This window comes from Haliotis cracherodii, unplaced genomic scaffold, assembly GCF_022045235.1.
Source record: "Haliotis cracherodii isolate W230 unplaced genomic scaffold, xgHalCrac1.p SCAF_13, whole genome shotgun sequence".
Classification (NCBI taxonomy): Eukaryota; Metazoa; Mollusca; class Gastropoda; order Lepetellida; family Haliotidae; genus Haliotis; species Haliotis cracherodii.
The window spans coordinates 19,570,064-19,592,402 of NW_027266268.1; the positions used below are offsets into that span (position 1 = coordinate 19,570,064).

Below are 22,339 nucleotides of genomic sequence, written 5' to 3' on the forward strand. Positions count from 1 at the left end.
TTGGAAAAGAAGACCGGTCTCTGTTTGTCTGCACCAGGCAACATGGAGTATAGCTGGGTAACTTGGTACATGAAGTATTCGATCAAATATCTGGAGAGTGACATTCAACTGGTTGGGCTTACAAGACAAAATGTGCGCTTTCAGGTTTTTTAGTCATTCTGTGAAATGCCGTGACAAAACACATTTCATTGTTGTTTTTTAAATAAACACTGTGAATATAGAAAGCAAAGTAGGGGAACACGGGATTTTCAAATACACCAGCCATTTTGATGACTTTGACACCAGTGCCGTGGTCAGCCGGGGGGCAGGGGGCACTTGCCCCCCTAGATTTTTTTTACAGAAAACAGTTTTATTTGAATCAAGTTGGGGACAAGTGATACTTGTACAAATATTTGCCCCCGCTGTCAAAAAAAGTTAACTTCGGCCTTCGACACAGATAAGGGTAAGCGCAGAGTGAATGCATGTCTTCTAAACACTTCTTATCATCCCATTTAAGGTTTAAACAGACAATGACGGAATTTGTTACAGAATCACAATCATCCGGGGGCACGGGTGGCCCAGTCGTCTTAGGCGCCGCGATTCGCTGTGCAGAGTTGCGTCCCTTGGGCACGCCAGAAACCTATGATTGTAGGTTCGAATCCCGGTTCGCCCCGATGATGTTTCTAGGGTTGTCAGCACCATACCCGTGCTCGTGGGTTTCACCGAAGTGGTAAACGTCTTAGACCTGCATCACTTCTGGCTTTCCTCCCATATTAAGCTGACACGCCGTGATATAACTGGAATACTGTTTAAAGCGGCGTTAAACCATAATTCACTCACTCACTCACAATCATCCAGTACCGCTAAACAACTCGACAGGAATCCACATGGAACACAACTTTTAGGAACAGTGCGTGCACCAGAAGCAATCTGACGTGGAGAGTGACGCGATGCACGTGCATTTCAAGCACTGCGTGTATTCGTCAATGGGCCACGTGGACCCCACCGTGCTGCCCACGAGCAAAACTACCACCCCTGCTGTTATCGACTGTGCCGTGGTTTATTCATAAGTTATCGTAGGGAGATGCACGTTTGCAATATCTTCGTGTGAGTGAGTTTGGTTTTGCGCCGCTTAAAACAATATTCCAGCCACATCAAGGCGGGGAACACCAGAAACGTGTTTCACTCAGTGTACGAATTCAGTTAAATAGGAAGTCATTTTAAAATCACCTGGCATCGCACACAAATGAATGATTCTGCCAACCCCTTTTGGCACGTGGATATATTTAGAGTATTCAGTAGCTAGCAGTGTAGTGAGTGGAACGCAAATAAAATCGTATTTGATTTGAAGATACATAATTTTTTTCAAAGGCCTGAAGCAAAATTAAAAAATTCAAACATTTTCAGGTACAATATATTTCTTTCGATAAAAACCAAGCCCACTACCCCCAGAATATCAAATGGTCGATCCCTCCCGTTTCAGAGGCTCCAGGTATAGATTAGCTCATTTGGTGCGAGAACCCGTGAAGATCCGGGGCATATTAGGTCTTCAGCAACCTATGCTTGTCGTAAAAAGCGACTTTGCTAGTCGTAAGGGGCGACTAACGGGATCGGGTGGTCAGGCTCGCTGACTTGGTTGATGCATGTCATCGATCCCAATTGCGTGGATCGAGGTTGATGATGTCAATCACTGGATCGTCTGGTCCAGACTCGATTATTAACAGACCGCCGTCATATAGCCGGAACATTGCTGAGTGCGGCGTTAAACAACAGACAAACAAACATTTGCTGTCCGTTAGCTTGGCTTGCTGAGCCGTAGTATTATAACAACTTACATGCAAGGCATTGAATACGGCTTAATGTCCAGTTGAAAATTAGTTGAATATATTATATTTAAGAATATATCTCGCTTATGGTTAACGGTTGGGGACGGCTAGTAGCGTGTACGTGCATGTTCCATTCTCCTGGAAACTTCTTACGCCCACGAGTTTAAAACTTTATTCTCTGCTGTGTTTGCCAGCAGTCAACAGCGTTAATTAACCCCAAAATACACTCATACTTTTTTGATAATGTAAACACTTATTTCAAAATACAAGCGTTTTATATGGAATGCTGTAAAGGACATTCTCGAGTTTTGGAAGTCAGTTCAAAATGAAAAAAGTATGAGTATGTTTTAGGGGTACACAATGCTGTTGCGTATTGCCCGATACCACAGCAGTGCCCAGTCGTCCAAGGTGCCACAATTTGCTGTGACGTAGTCGAGCGCCTTAGTCGTACCAGAAACTTAAATCGTGCGTTTGAATTCCGTTTTTTTTTTTGTTGTTTAACGCCGCACTCAGCCATATTCCAGTTATATGACGGCGGGGGGCTGGGCGCAACAGGTTCACTGAAGCGCCAGGAAATTCACTCAGAACAGGGATATTCTTGTGATTATTTTGCTTATTTTACAATATTCAATTATAAAATATCTCTATAATAAAAACATTTTGATACAGTCAAATCGTGTTAGGAGAATAATACAGAAGAATATTACAGAAGTTATGAGAATAATAACTTATGGTAATGACATAACATATACCAGGTGTGAAGAGTAAGCCAAGGGTATCGTAAAAAGTAACTGAAGCGTCTCACCAATCATTCTGTTACAGAAAAAAGTCTCAACAATAGTTCATTGCCATACCTACTGTTTAAAAACAAGATATCTTTTAGAAATCTTGCTTAATTACGTTCCATGGGGTCTGATTATCAGTATACATTGAGGGTTTTACTTGTATTACATTATTCAAAGTAATGTATTGTGCACATATATCTTCCGTAAAGAATGGGGGCGGTGGGGTAGCCTAGTGGTTAAAGCGTTCGCTCGTCACGCCGAAAACCCGGGTTCGATTTCCGACATGGGTACAATGTGTGAAGCCCATTTCTGGTGTCCCCCGCCGTGATATTGCTGGAATTGTCACTCACTCACCAAAAAGAATGACAGTAAGGAGAAAATAGAATATGGGGATGTTAATCTCCAAGGTCATTTATATTACATTCTGTACAACGGCGGACAAATCCGAGAGGGTATGTGTACCAGTTATAATGTGTAACATCCCGACCTGCAGACATACGCCTTAAACGAGGTAAGCCCTCGATCCAGAAACATGATCCCTATCAGATCACATCGTCAGCAATCTCAACCTCTCCATCTCCTGGCAACACACTAATTTCCTCTGTACAAACATTCACAACTGGAGGAAGCGCAAGCGGCAAGAAGGATCAAGAAGCGATCCACACCAGACGAGCCAAGTCATCTATCAATCGTGATCAGTGTTTTCCTCCCGCGTGCATGGGGCATTTCATTTTGATACAGCTCATTTAACACATAGCCGCTCTCCTATTACGACTGCCATTTCCATCAATTCTTCTTAATTGTATAACAACCTTTATGTATCTGTATATTACTCAAATTTCTATGTCTGTGTGTGCATGGACTATGGAGAGGATATTACATGAGTGTTTATGTCATACTATGTTTACGACACGAGTGTCTAAATTCCGGTATTTCCCAAGCGTAAATATAGTATGACATGAACACAATGTCCACATACAGAGACGAATGTTAGTGTTTACCTAAAAGGACAGTCGCAACTTGTCGAATGACGTCAGCAATCTTAGAGCTATGACGTCACAATGAGATTCGAATGACGTCAACAATGCCGTCCGGATGACAGAAACAGTGTTCTGTTGTCTCGTGGCATGATATAAACCAAGGGCAGATATGATTATTTTATAATATAATGGGTAGGTTTCTCGGCAGGAGAAAGTCAACGGATAAAAACGATATCCGCTGGGGTCATATGCGGATAGAAATGCAAATATCAAAGGCCAAGTTGGGACTACTTTCAGTGTTTATAAACAAACATGGCGTCGCCCTTGTCATTCGGCAATCGGGTCAGGATTAACCATCGGGAATCTGGATTAACTACAGAGATAATTGCTATCATTATCAAAAGAACAGTCTAATATACTTAAAATCAGTGTTTAACTGTGACGTCGCTAAGGCATTTTATAAGTTTTGGCAACTTTGGAGATATAAATTTCGAAACAATTTTGCGAGGGCACGAGGCCTAGCCAAGCGGGATCAGTAGCTATATCTGTGCTTGTAGCACTCTGCGGCTTGAAACCTTTTCCACAAATTAAAATAGTTGGATTTGGCCGAAATATGTTTTAATTGTTACCTTGTTTCGTTTTATCGCTGTGTGTACATCTGATTGCACTTCTTAACGTTTTGACAGGACAGGCCGACTGTCAACAACGTCTGAACGTGGCCATGACGTCTCATAGACTAGGGTTAGAGTAGCTTCCCTTTGACAAAGGGCAGTTACTCTAGCGGAGAGACCGATGGACTGCCGCGAAATGCAAGTAAAAACAATTGTTGTTTTGCGTATGTGTTGCTTCGCCACTGTATAAGAAACAGATTTCAGTTTGAACTATACACATCACTTACACTCTGACGTAATAAATATTAATGCGCGCATTCCAGGAAAACTCGCAACGTTTAGGTAATGTTTTTGAGAGAGGGAAAGCGATTTCAAGCACAGAATTAAAGAATGACATTATATGATAAAGAGGTTATCACGCTTATGTGTTTGGGGATGGTAAATATCCTGTATTAGGAATAAACACTTTGTATTCCTAATACAGGATATTTACTATCCCCAAACACATAAGCGTGATAACCTCTATCTATGTACGCCGATATGTTTGCCCTCGTTGGTAATAAATGATATTTTTATTAACCCCGATACGTTTGCCCTCGTAGGTATAAAATGTAGGTAAACAATTGTTCCCGTATTTTTTACATATCGGGGTTCATAAAAATCATATGTGCCTAGGGTCATATCACGTCACGAGAGTGTATTATTTCCGTCATCCGGAGGACATTCATTCGAATCTTATTGTGACGTGAGGTCGAGAAATTGTGGTTCCGCTTCTGTTGCGACTTGCTGTCCTCATAGGTAAACACTAACATTCTCTCTGTATGTAGCCATCTTCTTCGGTAATAAATAGAGCATTGTATTCTCTTTGTATGCCGTGTCCTCCCACCGTGTCATTTACCTGAAGAAGAGGCAAAAAGTAGTCCCGAAACGTTGTGTACGTATAGGACAAGAAGATCATAATCTGGAAATCCACTAATCTACTTCCATTATGACTTGCTACTCTGATTACAATGACAAATTAGATATGTAAATTGGCTTGTGACAGTGCTGAAACGCTGAGTCATCACTGCACCGTAGTTCGGATACCACCAGCCGAACCATGACCAGTGTGTAAAACACGCTGTACGAACTCAGTTGGACCAACAACTACTGTAAATACATGAATAAACGCAGTGAGATTGGCTTATTTCGGAAGCTCTTAGACCCGGCATTAAACCGAAGCATTCGTGTATATTATATTAGGTAGCATCTTCCCGATGCAAGCGAGTTAACTGACTATCAAAGTCCAGTTTAAAAGTCAGTTAACTCTCTTGCCTCGGGAAGATGGTTAGGTAGGCGTAGCACTATTCATTTGTATTAAGTTTTAAATCCCTCTTCTTATTTTCATCTAATATTTTACCAGGGGTACATGTATATTTAAAGCAGGCATATAAAGAGGCGACTAACGGGATCGGTTGGTCAGGCTCTCTGACTTGATCGAAACATGCCAACTGCGTTGATCGATGCTCATGATATCAATCACTAGATTGTCTGATCCTGACTCGATTATTTACAGACCGCCATCATATGGCTGGAATATTGCTGAGTACGACGTTAAGCAACAAACAAAACATATGATGTGATATAATGTATGATAATGATAGGAATACAATGCAAATGAAAGAAGAGATAAATAACTTCCTAATATAACCTAATAATTTGACAAATTAACAAAGGGACAGAAGTTGGTCAGCTTTTTAATGTGCCGCCGTCATATGGCTTGAATATTGCTGAGTGCGACGTTAAGCTTATTACTTTCGGGAATCGCTTATTGCAGGATGCGCGGTATGTAACTCGGGACTTGGGCAGTTCTTTATGTCACTGTCAAGGTTTCAACTTTAAAGATTTATATGTATCCTGCTATTCACAATACCAAGCCAGGCGTGTCCAAACCCTCACAGTCCGCCAACAGTTTGCGAACCCCTAACAGATCACACTACCTATACCGTGCGCAGCGTTCGTTCTCAGCACCCATACCTTCCGCGTGCCCCAAATCTGCATAGGAGAACATTTCAGTGTATTTCTGCATGAGCGCATTCAACATGGCTGACCAACTGAGTTACATCGATAACCCCGTGTTCTCCCAGTTTGCCTTCTATGGCTCCATTTTAATCGGGAAAACAGTCCTCATGAGTCCACTGACGGGGCTGTTCAGAATGAAGAATGAGGTATGTGTTCAGAAACTTGTATGAAACTTCTTTGTCCAACTATCCACCTGCCACAGTGATATACCGTCTCCACCCAAGGGCAGACAACTATGATTTCTTTAGCCTTTTACATGCGCTTGATACAACTCCGCAATCAATGTCAGTTATTCGTGACCAGCTTGTGTAATTCCCGAAAAGCCGAATGATGACTTGCTGGTGACGGAGAGGTGCGAGTGATGACGAATCGACAAATAAGAGACAGATAAATCCAGCTTTTATAAATCAAGTCTATTTTGATCGTTCAACGGAGGACTTGTAATTTATTCAGATTTTTATACATATACATTTTTCGAGAAAAATACGGCAACTAAGGTATGTTTTCAGCATTAAGCGCATCAGCTTTTTAAACATAATTATTATTGTCTCCAGTGATGCGCAACCTATAACCACTGGAAAGAACACTTAAAACATGGCTCACACATGCTGCTTAATGAAGTTGCTCTAAGTAGGGGTGTAACAAAAGTACATTCGTTTGTTTGTTTGTTTTGTTTCTTTGTCGTTTAACGCCGCACTCAGCAATATTCCATATTGACAGCGGTCTGTAAATAATCGAGTCTGGACCTGACAATCCAGTGATTAACATCATGAGCATTGATCCACGCAATTGGGATACGATGACATGCATCAACCAAGTCAACCAGCCTGACCACCCGATCCGTTAGTTGCCTCTTACGGCAAGCATAGTCGCCTATTACGACAAGCATAGTCGCCTTTTACGGCAAGCATAGACGCCTATCACGACAAGCACAGTCGCCTTTTAGGGCAAGCATAGTCGCCTATTACGACAAGTATTGTCGCCTCTTACGACAAGCATAGTCGCCTATTCCGGCAAGCATAGTCGCCTTTTACGGCAAGCATAGTCGCCTATTACGACAAGCATAGTCGCCTCTTACGACAAGCATAGTCGCCTTTTACGGCAAGCATAGTCGCCTTTTACGGCAAGCATAGTCGCCTATTACGACAAGCATAGTCGCCTCTTACGACAAGCATAGTCGCCTATCACGACAAGGATAGTCGCCTTTTAGGGCAAGCATAGTCGCCTTTTACGACAAGCAAAGTCGCCTTTTACAGCAAGCATAGACGCCTATCACAACAAGCATAGTCGCCTTTTAGGGCAAGCATAGTCGCCTATTACGACAAGCATAGTCGCCTTTTACGGCAAGCATAGTCGCCTTTTACGACAAGCATAGTCGCCTTTTACGGCAAGTATGGGTTGCTGGATACCTATTCCAGTATTTCACCCCCCGGATCTTCACGGGTCCATGAATTAGAGAGTGTGTTGACAATTGTGATAGAATAGCAGCGTGTATGATTTCCAGGAGCTAGATAACCGTCATGGGATCGCAGAGGAAATGAAAGATATGATCATGGAATGATTTAGGTTACGGAACATGTTTGTCAATGTTTGGAAATTGTAAACATATTTGGAGACGAACCATGCCTATTAAATGACGTGGTAAGTGAGGACGCTCATCTCAAGGTCCGGGGTTCGATCCCCGGCCGCGTCATACCAAAAGACGTTAAAAGATGGTACTTGTTGTTACCCTGTCTGGCGCTCGGCATTAAGGGGTCTAAAACAAGGACTGGTCGGCTCGGAGTCAGTATACTGTGTCTGAGTGGGGTATTCATGTTAAACTGCGGCATGGTATCTCAGTGTGCTAGCACTATAAATCGGCATCAGTCCGGACTAGTACAAGCAGCCACACAAACACACACACGTACATTCACGTCGCTATATAAGTGCAATAATCTTGGCCGCGACGTTAAACCCCATTTCACCTCACCTCACCCGCTCACCTCATCGTCAAGTGGTTGTGGTAGCATAGCCTGTATCTGTGATCTGACTGCCAATTTATGAGAGAAAAATACTTATTTCAAATGCCCAAATAGGTGGAATGGTTCTTGGGATGCATAGTCTTTCCACTGTTTTCATGGGGCGGTGGGGTAGCCTAGTGGTTAAAGTATTCGCTAGTCATACTGAAGAGTGTTTTAGTGAGTTTGGTTTAACGCCGCCTTCAACAGTATTCCAGTTATGTCACGGCGTCTCAGCTTAATGTGGGAGGAAAGTCCGAAGTGATGCAGGTCTTAGACGTTTACCACTTCGGTGAAACCAACGAGCACGGTAAAGTTGCTGACAAACCTAGAAACATAATCGGGGCGAACCGGGATTCGAACCCACAATCATAGTCTTCTGGCGTGTCCAAGGGACGCAATACACCAAGTAGCTCTTTTGGTTTAGTAAAATATCTACATTTTGGCCCGTATGTTTCATTCTAGGTGAAAAAAATAATTGATGATACAAACTCCAAGGTATATTGTTAAAAAATGCCTCGGTAGGTCCACTCCGTTAAATATAACTGGAAAAAAAGATACTCCAGGCTACTTGTGTAATTTGTTCTTTACTGGAACAAGTTGCCGTAGGCAGAAGTTATTTTTAGTTATATGTAAATGAGTGGCGGCCCGAGGGGACGTAACTCTGACAAGCGTCCCAAGGTTCGTCATAATTGATACCTTGACATTGTTATGCGTTATCGTTTGCGTGTTTGTGGCACAGTTGGGCTGTTCCTCATCACTTACAATATTAGGTATGTTTATTATTTCAGTAAAACATTTATTTACAGACGTGAAAATAATATAAATATGTTATTATATAAGTAATAAACCGTGTAAAATCATGACTGATGTGGCGATATTTCCAGACCTTCTCCAACCCGGAGGACCTGAAGTTGGGCGCCCCTGGCATCAAAGTCAACTTCAACGACCAAACTGTGGAGAGAATTCGAAGGTATATTGCATAGTCAATCCTGCTTACGCCAATAACTATCTATTTACGGACTCGGTGGCCCAGTCGTGTAAAGCGCCTGCAGAGTTGCGTCCCTTTGGAATGCCATGCCCTCTTTGGAATCTGAGATTCGTCCTAATTACTGATTTTGTCAGCGCCATACCGTGCTCGTGAGTTTTACCAAAGTGGTAAACGTCGAAGACCTTCATCTTTCGGCTTCCTTTCACATTAAGATGACATGTCGTGGTATTATTGAAATACTGTACATAGCGTCAAACATACCTCACTGATTCTGGTAGTGCTAAACCTAAGCGATGATATCGAGGTACGGTAAAGGGGGCCCTCTACACTACTCTTCAAAACAATGTTTCCTCCATCATTAGTGTTCCCACCTCAATTTTGCAATGGACCCTTGAAGTACATGGTTTACACCTCTGAGGCTGCGAACCCCCTTGGTACGCAGGATTCGTGGGTCCTTTTAGACGAATTTGGGACACAGCTGTGAGGTACTCTCTATCAAGAGGTTTTATGAGTGTCTTTTATTACGACCTCTATATACATATATATATCATATATGGATACATACATGTTGCGTTTATAAAGTAGTTCAGTATATATATATATCTTCTATTTACGGGAAACTGAGTTGCCAAGTAGATTAGAGTGTTGCTAAGCAGTGCCAGGATCTGCTGATCGTGGGTCCCAATCCATGATTTACCTTGACCATGACCTTTGAGTCCTTCACCATAGTCGAAAACATCCCCTATCTGCAGCCACGATCGACCCGACATGTAACTGAATACTGTTCAAAGCGGCGGTAAACGAAAGCAATCTCACTCCATGTCTAGCCAATCTCTTGGTAGTTTCATGAGATGTCTTGGGCATGCCAGAAACATTTGATTGTGGGTTCGAATCCCGGTTCGCCCAAATTATGTTCCTAGGACCGTCAGCACGTGTGAGCTCGTGGGTTTCACCAAAGTGGTAAATGTCTCAGACCTCCATCAGTTCGGGTTGTCCTCCACACTAAGCTGACACGCCGTGATGTAACTGAAATACTGTTCAAGGCGGCGTAAAACCTAACTCACTCACCCATTCATGAGATTTATTTCCTTCTTGTTTGTTTGTTTGTTTATTTATGCCGCACTCAGCAATATTACAGCTATATGACGGCAGCCTGTAAATAGTCGAATCTGGACCAGACATTCCAGTGATTGATGCTATTACCAACTATCCACGCCGTGTGGGTACGATGACAACCAAAGGCGAGCCTGGCCACCCGGCCCATCAAGTCACGACTCTTACGACCAGCATAGGTTGCTGTGGACGATTCTAACCCTGAATCTCAACTGGGTTCTATTCTTCTATGGGACGAACCGTACACGTGTCATCTTTTTTTCAGATGCCATCAGAATGACCTTGAGAACATCTTGCCCTTCGCTGTGATTGGCGTGCTGTACGTCCTATCGGATCCCCTACCAAACGTCGCCAGACGCCTCTTCCAGACGTTCACAGCGGCACGCCTCATCCACACCGTCGCCTACCTCGCCCCACTGCCGCAGCCAATCAGATTCCTGGCCTTCGGCGTTGGGGCAGTCGTCAACATGATCATGGTCGGCCGTGTCATCATCTGTGGAACCCTCTAATGCGACGTTGTCGACAACTTTTAACACGACCTCTACTTGGACATGTATATCTCTATGTATAATAGAAAGAGGGCGATCATTTGATGTTCTCACGGGGCCTGGGATGTTTTTGAATTTGAATACTTGTTCCAAAACATGCTGGGGAAAAAATGTCCTCAGATTTTTCCAAAATTTTATAAATCATTTTATGATGTGTCACTTGACATATTGGCTGCTCTGATGTGGGTCCAAATTGGTAGGTTTCCAAGTGCTGGCGGAGAAAACTATTTTGTCTATTTTGTCAAAATCACATGGTTTGCCCTTTAACCCGTGTTGACAGCGATTAACCAGACACGCCTAACTCATGTACGTCTCTACACTGCCGAGCATTCTAATGGCCATATATAGACCAATAGCCGTCTTTTTAACCGTAGTTACAGTAAACATCCTTATCTCGTATACGTGCTACATATAGCTCAAGATACACGTGATAATCGTATTTATCTTTATTATGCCTGAAGTGAGATAGACCAATCACAGAGCAGAACTACTAACCTCACATGAGCCCGTATACCGTCAGTAAACATCCAGGATGATCAGGTAGCCTGGTGGTTAAAGCGTTTGCTCGTCACGCTGAAGACCCGGGTTCGATTCCCGACATGGGTACAATGAGTGAAGCCCATTTCGGGTGTTCCCCGCCGTCATATTGCTGGAATATTGCTAAAAGCGGCGTAACACACAGGGACGGTTCACCACCCATTGTATTTGCGACTAAAAAAGTAGTTTCGTGTTAGCAAAACAAAAGTATAAAAACATATTTCGGGTCACGAACATTCTTTCTCATACATTTCGATATGATTATATACAAAATCAACTTTAACCAAAAATATTATTGAAAACTAGGAGATCGCCGTTGGAAGCGAAAGAATACACTCTGGTCAAGTAACAAACATGGCCCTTTGCGAAACCAACAGTCTCGATTGACGAATTCAGTGAGTAATTAACAGTTTATAACTAAGCGTTTTCCAGAGAATAACAAACGGCAAAAGGTGATATTAACTCCATAAATGACCATCTGTCACTATTTTGCCTTGTCGATGTGGACCTAACGTATTAAGGACGTCAACACTTACGATAAAGGGAGACAATTTAAGGGGAGTTAATTCTTGTATGAAAATAGTTCCGTCAAAGTGTTCTGGTCACTGCAGTGAAATATCAAGTTTTATGTTCACTGCAATGAAAATATCTCTTTTCTGAACTTCGGAAAACTCAGTCTTTCACACTGAAGTATATGATAAATGACTTCATTTATAAAAAAAAATATAGAGAAAAAAAGCTTGCAAGCTTACAAATAGCAACGTCATAGAACACACACTCCGGCACAGTGGTGACTCAGCATAACACTATGGGCGAGGCTATTATGTGGCTATAACATGTACGTTTTCTGGGGTACGAGTTTCAAGCATTTCTTTACAGAGAACAAAACAACAATCCTCCAAGAATTATGTTATTGGTTGTCCGGCATTACTGTCTAGTGTTTAGTCCAATCAAAGATTTGTGTTTTTTATTAGTATCGATGTCCGATCATTGCCATCCTTGATATTTCAGTGCGGTATATCTACATTCTGTTAATATAAATACCCGAAAGCCTTTCGTCACTCTAGCTTTATCTGAATCAGATTCGAATCACCTGACACAACAAAAAGCCAGGAGAACTGTAGATATGCGACTTCACTTTCCAAGTTAAGTTGCGAATTGGTCCGGTTTATTTAATAAGAGTGAGTGAGTGAGTTGGGTTTAACGCCGCTTTTAACAGTATTCCATTTATATCACGGCGGGTCAGCTTAATGTGGGAGGAAAGACCGAAGTGATGCAGGTCTATGACGTTTACCACTTCGGTGAAACCCACGAGCACGGGTATGGTGCTGACAAACCTAGAAACATAATTGGGGCGAACCTGGATTCGAACCCACAATCATAGGTTTCTGGCGTGCCCAAGGGACGCAACTCTGCACAGCGAATCGCGGCGCCTTAGACGACTGGGCCACCCGTGCCCCCCACAGTAACTATTTGGTCCGGTTTATTTAATAAGAGAATGTATAGGCATACAGTGCTGGATAATCACCCAGGGTGGGTTATTTCATCTGTATCAATCTATAACGAAACTTAATAAACGTTGCCTGTCATGTATTGTGTGTGCGTCATTGTGTGTGTGTATAAGAATAGGTCTTCAGCAACCCATGCTTGCCGTTAAAGGCGACTATGCTTGTCGTAAGAGGCGTCTAACGGGATCGGGTGGTCAGACTCGCTGACTTGGTTGATGCAGGTCATCATTTCCAATTTTGTGGATCGCTGCTCTTGTTATTAATCACTGGATTGTCTGGTCCAGACTCGATTATTTACAGACCGCCGTCATATAGCTGGAATATTGCTGAGTGAGGCGTTAAACAAAATAACAAACCAAACCAAAGTAAGTCGATGTAACCCAACTGTGTGCATTGTTGCTCACAATGTATCAATCATGGAACGTCTAGTCCAGATTCATTTATTTACTGGACTGTGCGGCGTTAAACAACCAACCAACCAACTATAATGTAATCGGCCCCCGAAGTAAACACTGCTTTCATAAAGCGGACATTATAGACAAGACACGAATTTCATAAGACACAAACGGTTCATAACAATTATTTAATAGACATCTGGTGAACAAACATTGTCACCCCCTATAGGTATGAACTTCACAAGACTGGGTTGTGAATCAGTTGCATGGTCGTACCTCAAGACACAAACCCATTCAAAAGAATATCAAGTAAAATCATCAAGCTACGTGGTCCCCGTTCAGTAGATAGCCTTGATGATCTTGTACACCATGAAGAAGGTGGCCCCATAGCCCGTGAGGTACGTGACAGCTCGGGTGGGTTGGGGAAGAGGAATGAGATACGCCACGGTGTGGAGAAGGCGAGACGCCGCGAATATCTGGAACACTCGGCTCGCCTCGGTAGCTCCCGGTTTGGTAGACACGTACATCAGACCGACCAGCACGAACGGCAGGACATTCTCGAGATCATTCAGGTGGCATCTGAGAACAGAGTGAGTGAGTGAGTGAGTTTGGTGACGCCGCTTTGGGCGGTATTTCACCCCCTGTCCGTTTTATGTGAGAGGAAAAACCGAAGTCTCTAAGACGTTGACCACTTTGATCAAACTGATGATCTAGCGGGTATGGTGCTGACAAATCTAGAAACATAATCAGGGTGATTCTGAATCTACAATCATGGGTTTATTGTGCGCCTAAGGGACGCAACTCTGCACAGGGAATTGTGCAATAGCCCTCGCAGCGATAGCCCGTTCACGGAGCTCTTTCCTATCGCTGCCACCAGTCGTAACTCCCCACTGTGATAGGTGGCCACAACCATGTTTGGCCACTCGCAACCGAATGACCGTTATGTTTACAAACAAGTGACGACTATCGTGACGCCGAATACACTTATCGGTGCTAAATTACTTTCATTGTTTGTCAATTTGAATTTCTGTTTCATTAAAACTATCGTGTTATTGATATAGTAAGAATGTAAGGGAGAAGTTGGTTGATTTTCCGTTAGTCTGCAATCTCGAACCAATCTGATTATTTAAAACAACAAAGTAAATTCATCGGGAAAACATGGTCATTCGTAAACCTTTTCAAAATGAAATATGATGTCGTTCCCAAAGACATAATTATATAAACAAAAGTATAAACGTTACTACATTTGGGGTTAGAGGGCAAATTTCAAGATTCTTGTAATGGCCGCGCCCACACTGGTGTCACGCACTGGGAGGGAGCTTGGGAATTGTGGCGCCTAAGACGACTGCTGTGTCCAAATTGTGTTGCGTCAATGACTTTCATTCATTTCATACATGTGTAATTCTAGCAGGTTGCAGACCGCGTGCACAATAAGAGTATCCAAATCTACTTAGAACCAGACGTCATGGTTTTCATCTCCCGGTCAGGTTATACCTCCTAAATATCGTCCTTACTTAAGAATTAAAAAAGTAGGGGTTGTTTATCGTACATTCTACCATGAATTTGGAATTTACTCGATTCTGATTGGTCAATCAGAGGCTATTAAATCACAATAAACCCCCTCTGATTGAAACAGCTGGTTTGACGGCCGCATCACCGCGGAAGCTAATATTCACAGAAAAGTACTATTTTCAGTCTTTGTCGGTAGGCATATTTAAATAAATATATCTATAAATACAGGTTACAAAATGCACAGATGCGGTTACTACAGTATTCAAAGGATGTGTGGCAATACATTTCGTGCAGAAAAACATGACAGAAATCAACAAAGGGAATGTATGTACGTTTTGGAGACAACAGAGAGCTTGGAATTTTGGCGCTTTTCTATATACGACTGTGCGTTCGGTTCCAAATTCAATTTAGCGGGGTTAAATCTACAGGTAACCTAGCTCTACATTGAAAACACAGTATGTTTATCTCCTAAATATAAGATAGCTACGCGATAATTGGAAAAGAACAATGAAGAACGAAGCGTGGTTTATTTCACGATAAAACATTGATCTGTCATGACGTTATTTCTGAAGATTCGAACGTTCGCTCGCAACTTCATGACGTCATATATTGGACGATGTTATTTTTGAGAGAGGAGTGTCTAGTGAGTGGTTCCCCATAGATGTAGCTGGATAACGCAGATAAACGCGATGGCCGAACGATCGCATCCAAAAGTGGGAGTGATACAGCAACCGGTATTTGGGAGACAAGATGCAGGTAATCGATGTGGGGATTGTGAGAATATGCGGGAAATATCCACCTGTGCATAAAATGGACTTATCCGACATTGCCGAGGGCGGATTCTTTTAAGGGGGGTCATCATTATTAAAAAACGTGTAAATAATTTTGAAGCTTGCACATTTTATCATCACCCTTAAAGAGGCCGTACATTATGTTGATATCTCATATAAGAAATATACAATTCGCACTCGTCGTTTATTTCTTAATAAAACACTACAGGGAGAATAAACCATGAGGGACTATCTCATGTACGTTGTCTGGAGTACGAGTTTAAGTTGTCTCAATCCGATTACCAAACATCGGTTTTTAACACAGATGATTAACAAACATTGCTTTCTTAACACAGATGATTACCAAATATTGCTTTCTTAACACAGGTGATTACCAAACATTGCTTTTTAACACAGATGATTAACAAACATTGCTTTCTTAACACAGATGATTACCAAACATTGCTTTCTTAACACAGATGATTACCAAACACTGCTTTTTAACACAAATGATTACCAAACATTGCCTTTTAACATAGATGATTACCAAATATTGCTTTCTGAACACAGATGAATATCAAACATTGTTTTCTTAACACAGATGATTACCAAACACTGCTTTTTAACACAGATGATTACCAAACATTGCTATATTAACAAATTACAATGTAGTAAAATCTGGCAAAGTAAACACTGCTTTCATAAGACGGACATGCTTCACAATTGACGCATTTCATAAGACACAAACTGTTCATAATAATTATTTAATAGTCTTCATTTGCGACAATGATGACATAGATGGACATCTGGTGAACGAATATTATAACTCCCTGTAGGTATGTAGGTCACAAGACTGCGTTGTGAATCAGTTGCATGGTCGTCTCTCAGGACACGAACCATTCGAAAGATTATCTAGTCAAACAATCAAGCTACGTGGTTCCCGTTCAGTAGATAGCCTTGATGATCTTGTAAACCATGAAGAAGGTGGCCCCATAGCCCGCGAGGTACGTGGCAGCTCGGGTGGGTTGGGGAAGAGGAATGAGATACGCAAGGGTGTGGAGAAGGCGAGAAGCCGCGAATATCTGGGTTTGGTAAACACGTACATCAGACCGACCAGCACGAGCGGCAGGAGTGAGTGAGTGAGTTGGATTTAACACCGCTTTTAACAGTATCCCAGTTATATCGCGGCGTGTCAGCTTAATGTGGGAGGAAAGCCCGAAGTGATGCAGGTCTCAGACGTTTACCACTTCGGTGAAATCCACGAGCACGGGTGTGGTGCTGACAAACCTAGAAACATAATCGGGGCACAATCATAAGTTTCTGGCGTGCCCAAGGGACGCAACTCTGCACAGCGAATCGCGGCGCCTTAGACGACGGGGCCATCTGTGCCCAGTCTCGAACGGCAGGACATTCTCGAGATCATTCAGGTGGCATCCGAGAACATAGTGAGTGAGTGAGTTTAGTTGACGCCGTTTTGAACGGTATTATACCCCCTGTCAGTGTATGTGAGAGGAAGTCTCTAAGACGTTTAACACTTTGGTGAAACACATGAGAACGGGTATGGTGCTGACAAATCTAGAAACACGTCAGATGTACATCAGAAAAAATAATACGGCATCCAGAAGGTTCAAGGGGCACCGGTGTCCCTTTCGCCTAAAGCGCCTCAATTGTGTAATTTTACATCCCTTTTGGCACGCCAGAAACCCGTGGTCGTGGGTTCGAATCCCGGTTCGCCCTGATTTTGTTCCCGATGTTGTCAGACCCGTGAAGATCCGGGGTAGAATAGGTCTTCAGCACCCCATGCTTGTCGTAAAAGGCGACTATGCTTGTCGTAAAAGACGACTAACGGGATCGGGTGGTCAGGTTCGCTGTCTTGGTTGGTGCATGTCATCGATCGATGTTCATGATCTCAATCACTGGATTGTCTGGTCCAGACTCGATTATTTACAGACAGCAGTAACATAGCTGGAATATTACTGAATGCGGCGAAAAACAACAAACCAACCAACCTCGATGGCTTCACCAAAGTGGTAAACGTCTAAGACCTGCAGCATTTCAGTCTTTCCTCCCATTAATTAAGATGACACGCTCTGACATAACTTGAATAGTGTTAAAACAGTGTTAAACCCAACTCACTCACTCACTCACTCACTCAGTAGGTTCAATAAAGATTTGATAAAGTCGTAGCGTCAAGGTCGCTGCATGTAGCCTGACTCTATTCGACTATTCTCTCCATGGGACTCGAGATTGGCGGAACTCCAACCAGGCTTTCACCTGAGTCATCTCTGAACGCCATCGTGGTAGGCCACGTCACCGAGTCGCTGCTGTGTCCAAATTGTGTTGCGTCAATGACTTCAGCCTCAGCTATTTCAGTCACATCATGCATGACAATCGCATGTAATTCTAGCAGGTTGCAGACTGTGCACAGTGAGATTATCCAAATATACTTATAATCAGACGTCATGCCCTTGTTCTCCCGGTCAGGTAATACCTCGTAATCGCGTCCTTGTATAGAGGATATAGAGAATCTCACCCTCGTGTCTTTTGATATCAAATATATCAACACTCGTTGATAAAAGTGGAAAAATTCCGAAGCTTGCCGAGGATTTTTGACACTTTTATCAACGAGTGTTGATATATTTGATATCAAAAGACACGAGGGTGAAATTTTATTTATCATCCAACATCATTCTTCCAACTTTTTCAATTTGTAGACAGTAATTAACAGTGTCTTCAGTGTAAAAAGAACTGCTAACAGCTTCAGTAGCAGAGCCATTAGTGATGCCATTTGATTGTGACGTCATGGTAACCAATGACGTCACAATGGTCTGCAAAGCACTGGGATTTAATTTCATTGCAGCGATATCTACAGTGTAGATATCGCCTACAGTGTAGATATCGCTTGATCTCATCCAAGCGATATCTCCTGTGGGAGCCAGTTTTGGATGATAAGTTATATTTGTGTTCATGTCTATGTTTCCTACACGAGTGTCAGAATTCCGGTATTTCCCGAGCGAGAGCACGGGGAATACCGGAATTTAGGCACGAGTATAATGTTCTATTTATTACCGAGGAAGATGTCTACATACAGAGGCGAATTTTAATGTTTTCTTATAAGGACAGCAAGTGAGTGAGTGAGTGAGTACGGTTTTACGCCGCTTTTAGCAATATTCCAGCAATATCACGGCGGGGGACACCAGAAGGACAGCAAGTCACAACAGCAGCGGGACCACAATTTGTCGAATGACGTCAACAATCTTCAGCTGTGACGTAGTTTCTAGTGTGACCTCACGTCACAATAAGATTCGAATGACGGCAACAATGCAGCCCTGATGACGGAAACAATACACTGTTGTCTCGTGATGTGATTTGACCCTGTGTGTGTTGGGGGAAATGGCCCTGAAAGTTTTCCATCCGACAAAATCCAACTTACCTGATTTCTCAAAATATTTCATGTAGTAACTAAACTAAACCGATCCTGTTTTCATTGATATGATTATATGTTGTTGGGAGTTACTAAATACAACCAGTCTCCCCACAAGGTAGGGTTTCATCGTGACCGGCAATAGAGGTAAGTCCATCTCGTGCAGTGCGTATTATATATAGAATGACAGATTTGAAAAGCAGGGCAAAAACAAGAATGCGTGACAAAAGAGGCCACTATACTCAGGTATACAAACATTTCACAAGTTTGTTTTGTTTGTTGGTTTTAAATTTTTTTAATGTTTTGGGCTGGGTCGTGGAAGAGGGGGGGGGGGGGGGGTGGGGGTAATGCCTCAAAACTTATGGATTTTTTTTTCCGAGTTCGAACTTTTGAACTGGTCCCTAAGTCATTACCGTCTGACCCTCTCCACGCTGACGTCCGTTGTTGTCGTCTCCGTGTGCCTAGATCTGGCGAATAGTGCAACATCTTCTTCGTTAGCAAACGCCTGGAAACAAATCCAATCAATGAGTTCACTAAAAACTAAACCATCAGCAATGCACTGCAACCCGAAGTTTTGTATTTACTAGTCCATATTCATATATACATAAATATAGTCTATATTCTGCTGCATGCTGCTTATTTATCTTTCAACATTTAAAGTACGTGTAAAATATTCCTAGTTGTTAGGATGCCCCAGTTGGTGAATACTTATGAGGTACAGTGATTACCATAAAATCGGTAATATGTCAATGTTGGCAATAATTGAATTTTAGCTAAAAATATAACTTGTGATTTTCACCAAACTTTGTGTTTTACTTTCTTTATCAACGCTTAATATATATGAACCATATTCCGGCTATATGACTACGGTCTGTAAATAATCGAGCCTGGATCGGACAATCCGGTGATTGATATCATGAGAATCAATCCACGAAATTGGGTTTCGATGACATGCATCAACCAAGTCAGCGAACCTCACCACCCGATCCCGTTAGTCGCCTCTTACGGCAAGCATAGGTTGCTGGGGACCTCTAGTCTTATCCGGAATCCCCACGAGTGAATATATGAAAAAAATATTTCTTCCAGCAGAAACAAAGTGAGAATAAATCCTTATTTATTAAAACACAAATGGGATGCATGGAGCTGGCCAGTTGTTATTATAACTCCTTCAATTTTAAACATGACAATTCACGTGACCACAAAGCAGTGTAATATTGAAAAAATAAATCGCACTTATATTATGTATACATAAAACAGTATGTTTAATTCTTATAGTCTTCTTCAACGTGTGCATTATTTCATAACGTGGCATGTTGAGTTCTGGCTACGCAATGTTGTGTGTCGGAGAGCTCTTCAGTGTTGTGCTACGCTCCTGTGCTGGATCTGTCGCAAGTCGCTGTGTATTGCGAGTTGATAAGTTGCGTCCCTTAGCAGGATCCGCAGGCTGAGGGTTCAAAATTTCAAATTCCACGAGACCGGCAAGAATCCTTAAATTGATTGTCAGCACCATAGGCGGAGCCTAAGGGGGTGTTCGGAACCCCTCCCTTTTGAAAACCAAATGTAGTATATAGACAACACACTCACACTAAGAGAGGATTTTGTGTTCCAAGTGTATTATGTGTTTATTATATTATGATATGGACCTATCTGACAAACGTCAAGACTTGTGTTACTGCGAGCTCTCCGTTCTGCCACGTCGTGATACAGGCCTCATAGACATGCACAAGTCTCTAAGGCAATCGACCTATCTGACAAACGTCAAGACTTGTGTTACTGCGAGCTCTCCGCTCTGCCACGTCGTGATACAGGCCTCATAGACATGCACAAGTCTCTAAGGCAATCATTATTAGTTTAAATCATAATTATGTAAATAATAGGAACACGTTGTCCCTATAAGGACTGTACTGTCCACATATCTAGACTTGCCTATTAGGAGGGTAGAATTACTACACATCCATGGACTTTTCTTTCAATACAGCCTTGGAGCAAGGCTACATGCCTCACAACAATCACTGTACATGCTCAGTTCAAGGACTAAACCTTTTGCAGGCTATCGCGTTACCTGGCGCAATACTACAGACCTGTCGACACATAGTCCCACTTTTGATGACATTAATGTCATCTGTATACAACCCAGACCTGTTTATCCGGACAGTAAGGTTTCCATTCAAATCGTCATGATTTACAATTTCTGGATAAATGAACCATGAAAAGGGAATAACCCTGAACCCAGTTTAACGATGCACTATTTATGCTGCAAACCTGTTCCTGCTTGTGTTGAAACAACTTGAACATTATATTACCCATGACCTTCAGCGCTAGCGCAACACACAAGAAAATGCAGTATGGCGGCGATATGAGGAACAAGCTGTATGACATACCTGTCTTCGCGTTCTATATAAAGCTGTTAATTCACCCATACATAGCGTCTTGGACAGTACTACCGTCGAGTAGAAGGCAAACTTGGAAAACACCGGATTATCTAGAGAGAACGGGCTTGCCATCTTGAATTTTATGTTGAGTTGCTCGGTCCAAATTCCAGCAGGTCTGTCGTCCCTATATAGGCGAGTTATACCGTAAAACTGTTGAATTGCCACCCGGTTGTGAATATAGAGAATCTCACCCTCGTGTCTTTTGATATCTTTTGATATCAAATATATCAAAACGAGTTGATAAAAGTGCAAAAACTCCGAGACTCACACTTTTAACAAACGAGTGTGGATATGTTTGATATAAAAAACACGAGGGTGACATTTTTTTTATCATCCAACATCATTCTTCCAACTTTTTCAGTTTTTAGACAGTAATACACAGTGTCTTAAGTGTAAAAAGTGCTGCAAACAGCTTCAGTAGTAGAGCCACTAGTGATGTCATTTGTGACGTCATGGTAACCAATGACACTCAAGTCAAGTAACACAAATTGCACTTTGCGAAACGACCAGTCTTGATTGACGAGCTAAATGAGAAATATACAGTTTATAACGAAACATTTTCAAGAGAATAACAAACAGCATGAAGCGATATCAACTCCATCAACGACCATCTGTCATTATTTAGCCTTGACAGTGTGAAACTAATGTAAAAAGGAAGTCAACAGTTTGTGTACGGACCAGATACTTACGATAAAGGGAGACAATTTGAGGGGAGGTAACTCTTGTATGACAATAGTTCCGTCAAAGTGTCAAGTTCACTGCAATGAAAAACTCAGTCTTTCACACTGAAGTATATAATAAACCACGCTTCGTGCTTCATTGTTCGACAGCCTCCGTGGTCTAGTGGTACAGCGTCCGCCCGGAGAGAGA

General features: G+C 42.3%; 2 protein-coding genes across 2 annotated transcripts; one reads left to right on the plus strand and one right to left on the minus strand.

Annotated features, from left to right (window-relative positions):
• Positions 1–6,247: 6,247 nt before the first annotated feature.
• LOC139459040 (microsomal glutathione S-transferase 1-like) lies at positions 6,248–13,008 on the plus strand. The gene is made up of 3 exons (XM_071240483.1): positions 6,248–6,388; positions 9,127–9,212; positions 10,609–13,008. The coding sequence occupies exons 1-3, from the start codon at positions 6,248–6,250 to the stop codon at positions 10,850–10,852; spliced, it is 471 nt and encodes a 156-aa protein (XP_071096584.1). The 3' UTR covers positions 10,853–13,008.
• A 497-nt stretch (positions 13,009–13,505) lies between these two features.
• Positions 13,506–21,589, minus strand: LOC139459041 (microsomal glutathione S-transferase 1-like). The gene is made up of 3 exons (XM_071240484.1): positions 21,419–21,589; positions 19,451–19,542; positions 13,506–13,910 (listed from the first exon to the last, which is right to left on the minus strand). Exons 1-3 carry the CDS (start codon positions 21,539–21,541, stop codon positions 13,670–13,672), a joined length of 456 nt encoding a protein of 151 aa, XP_071096585.1. The 5' UTR covers positions 21,542–21,589; the 3' UTR covers positions 13,506–13,669.
• Positions 21,590–22,339: the final 750 nt, after the last annotated feature.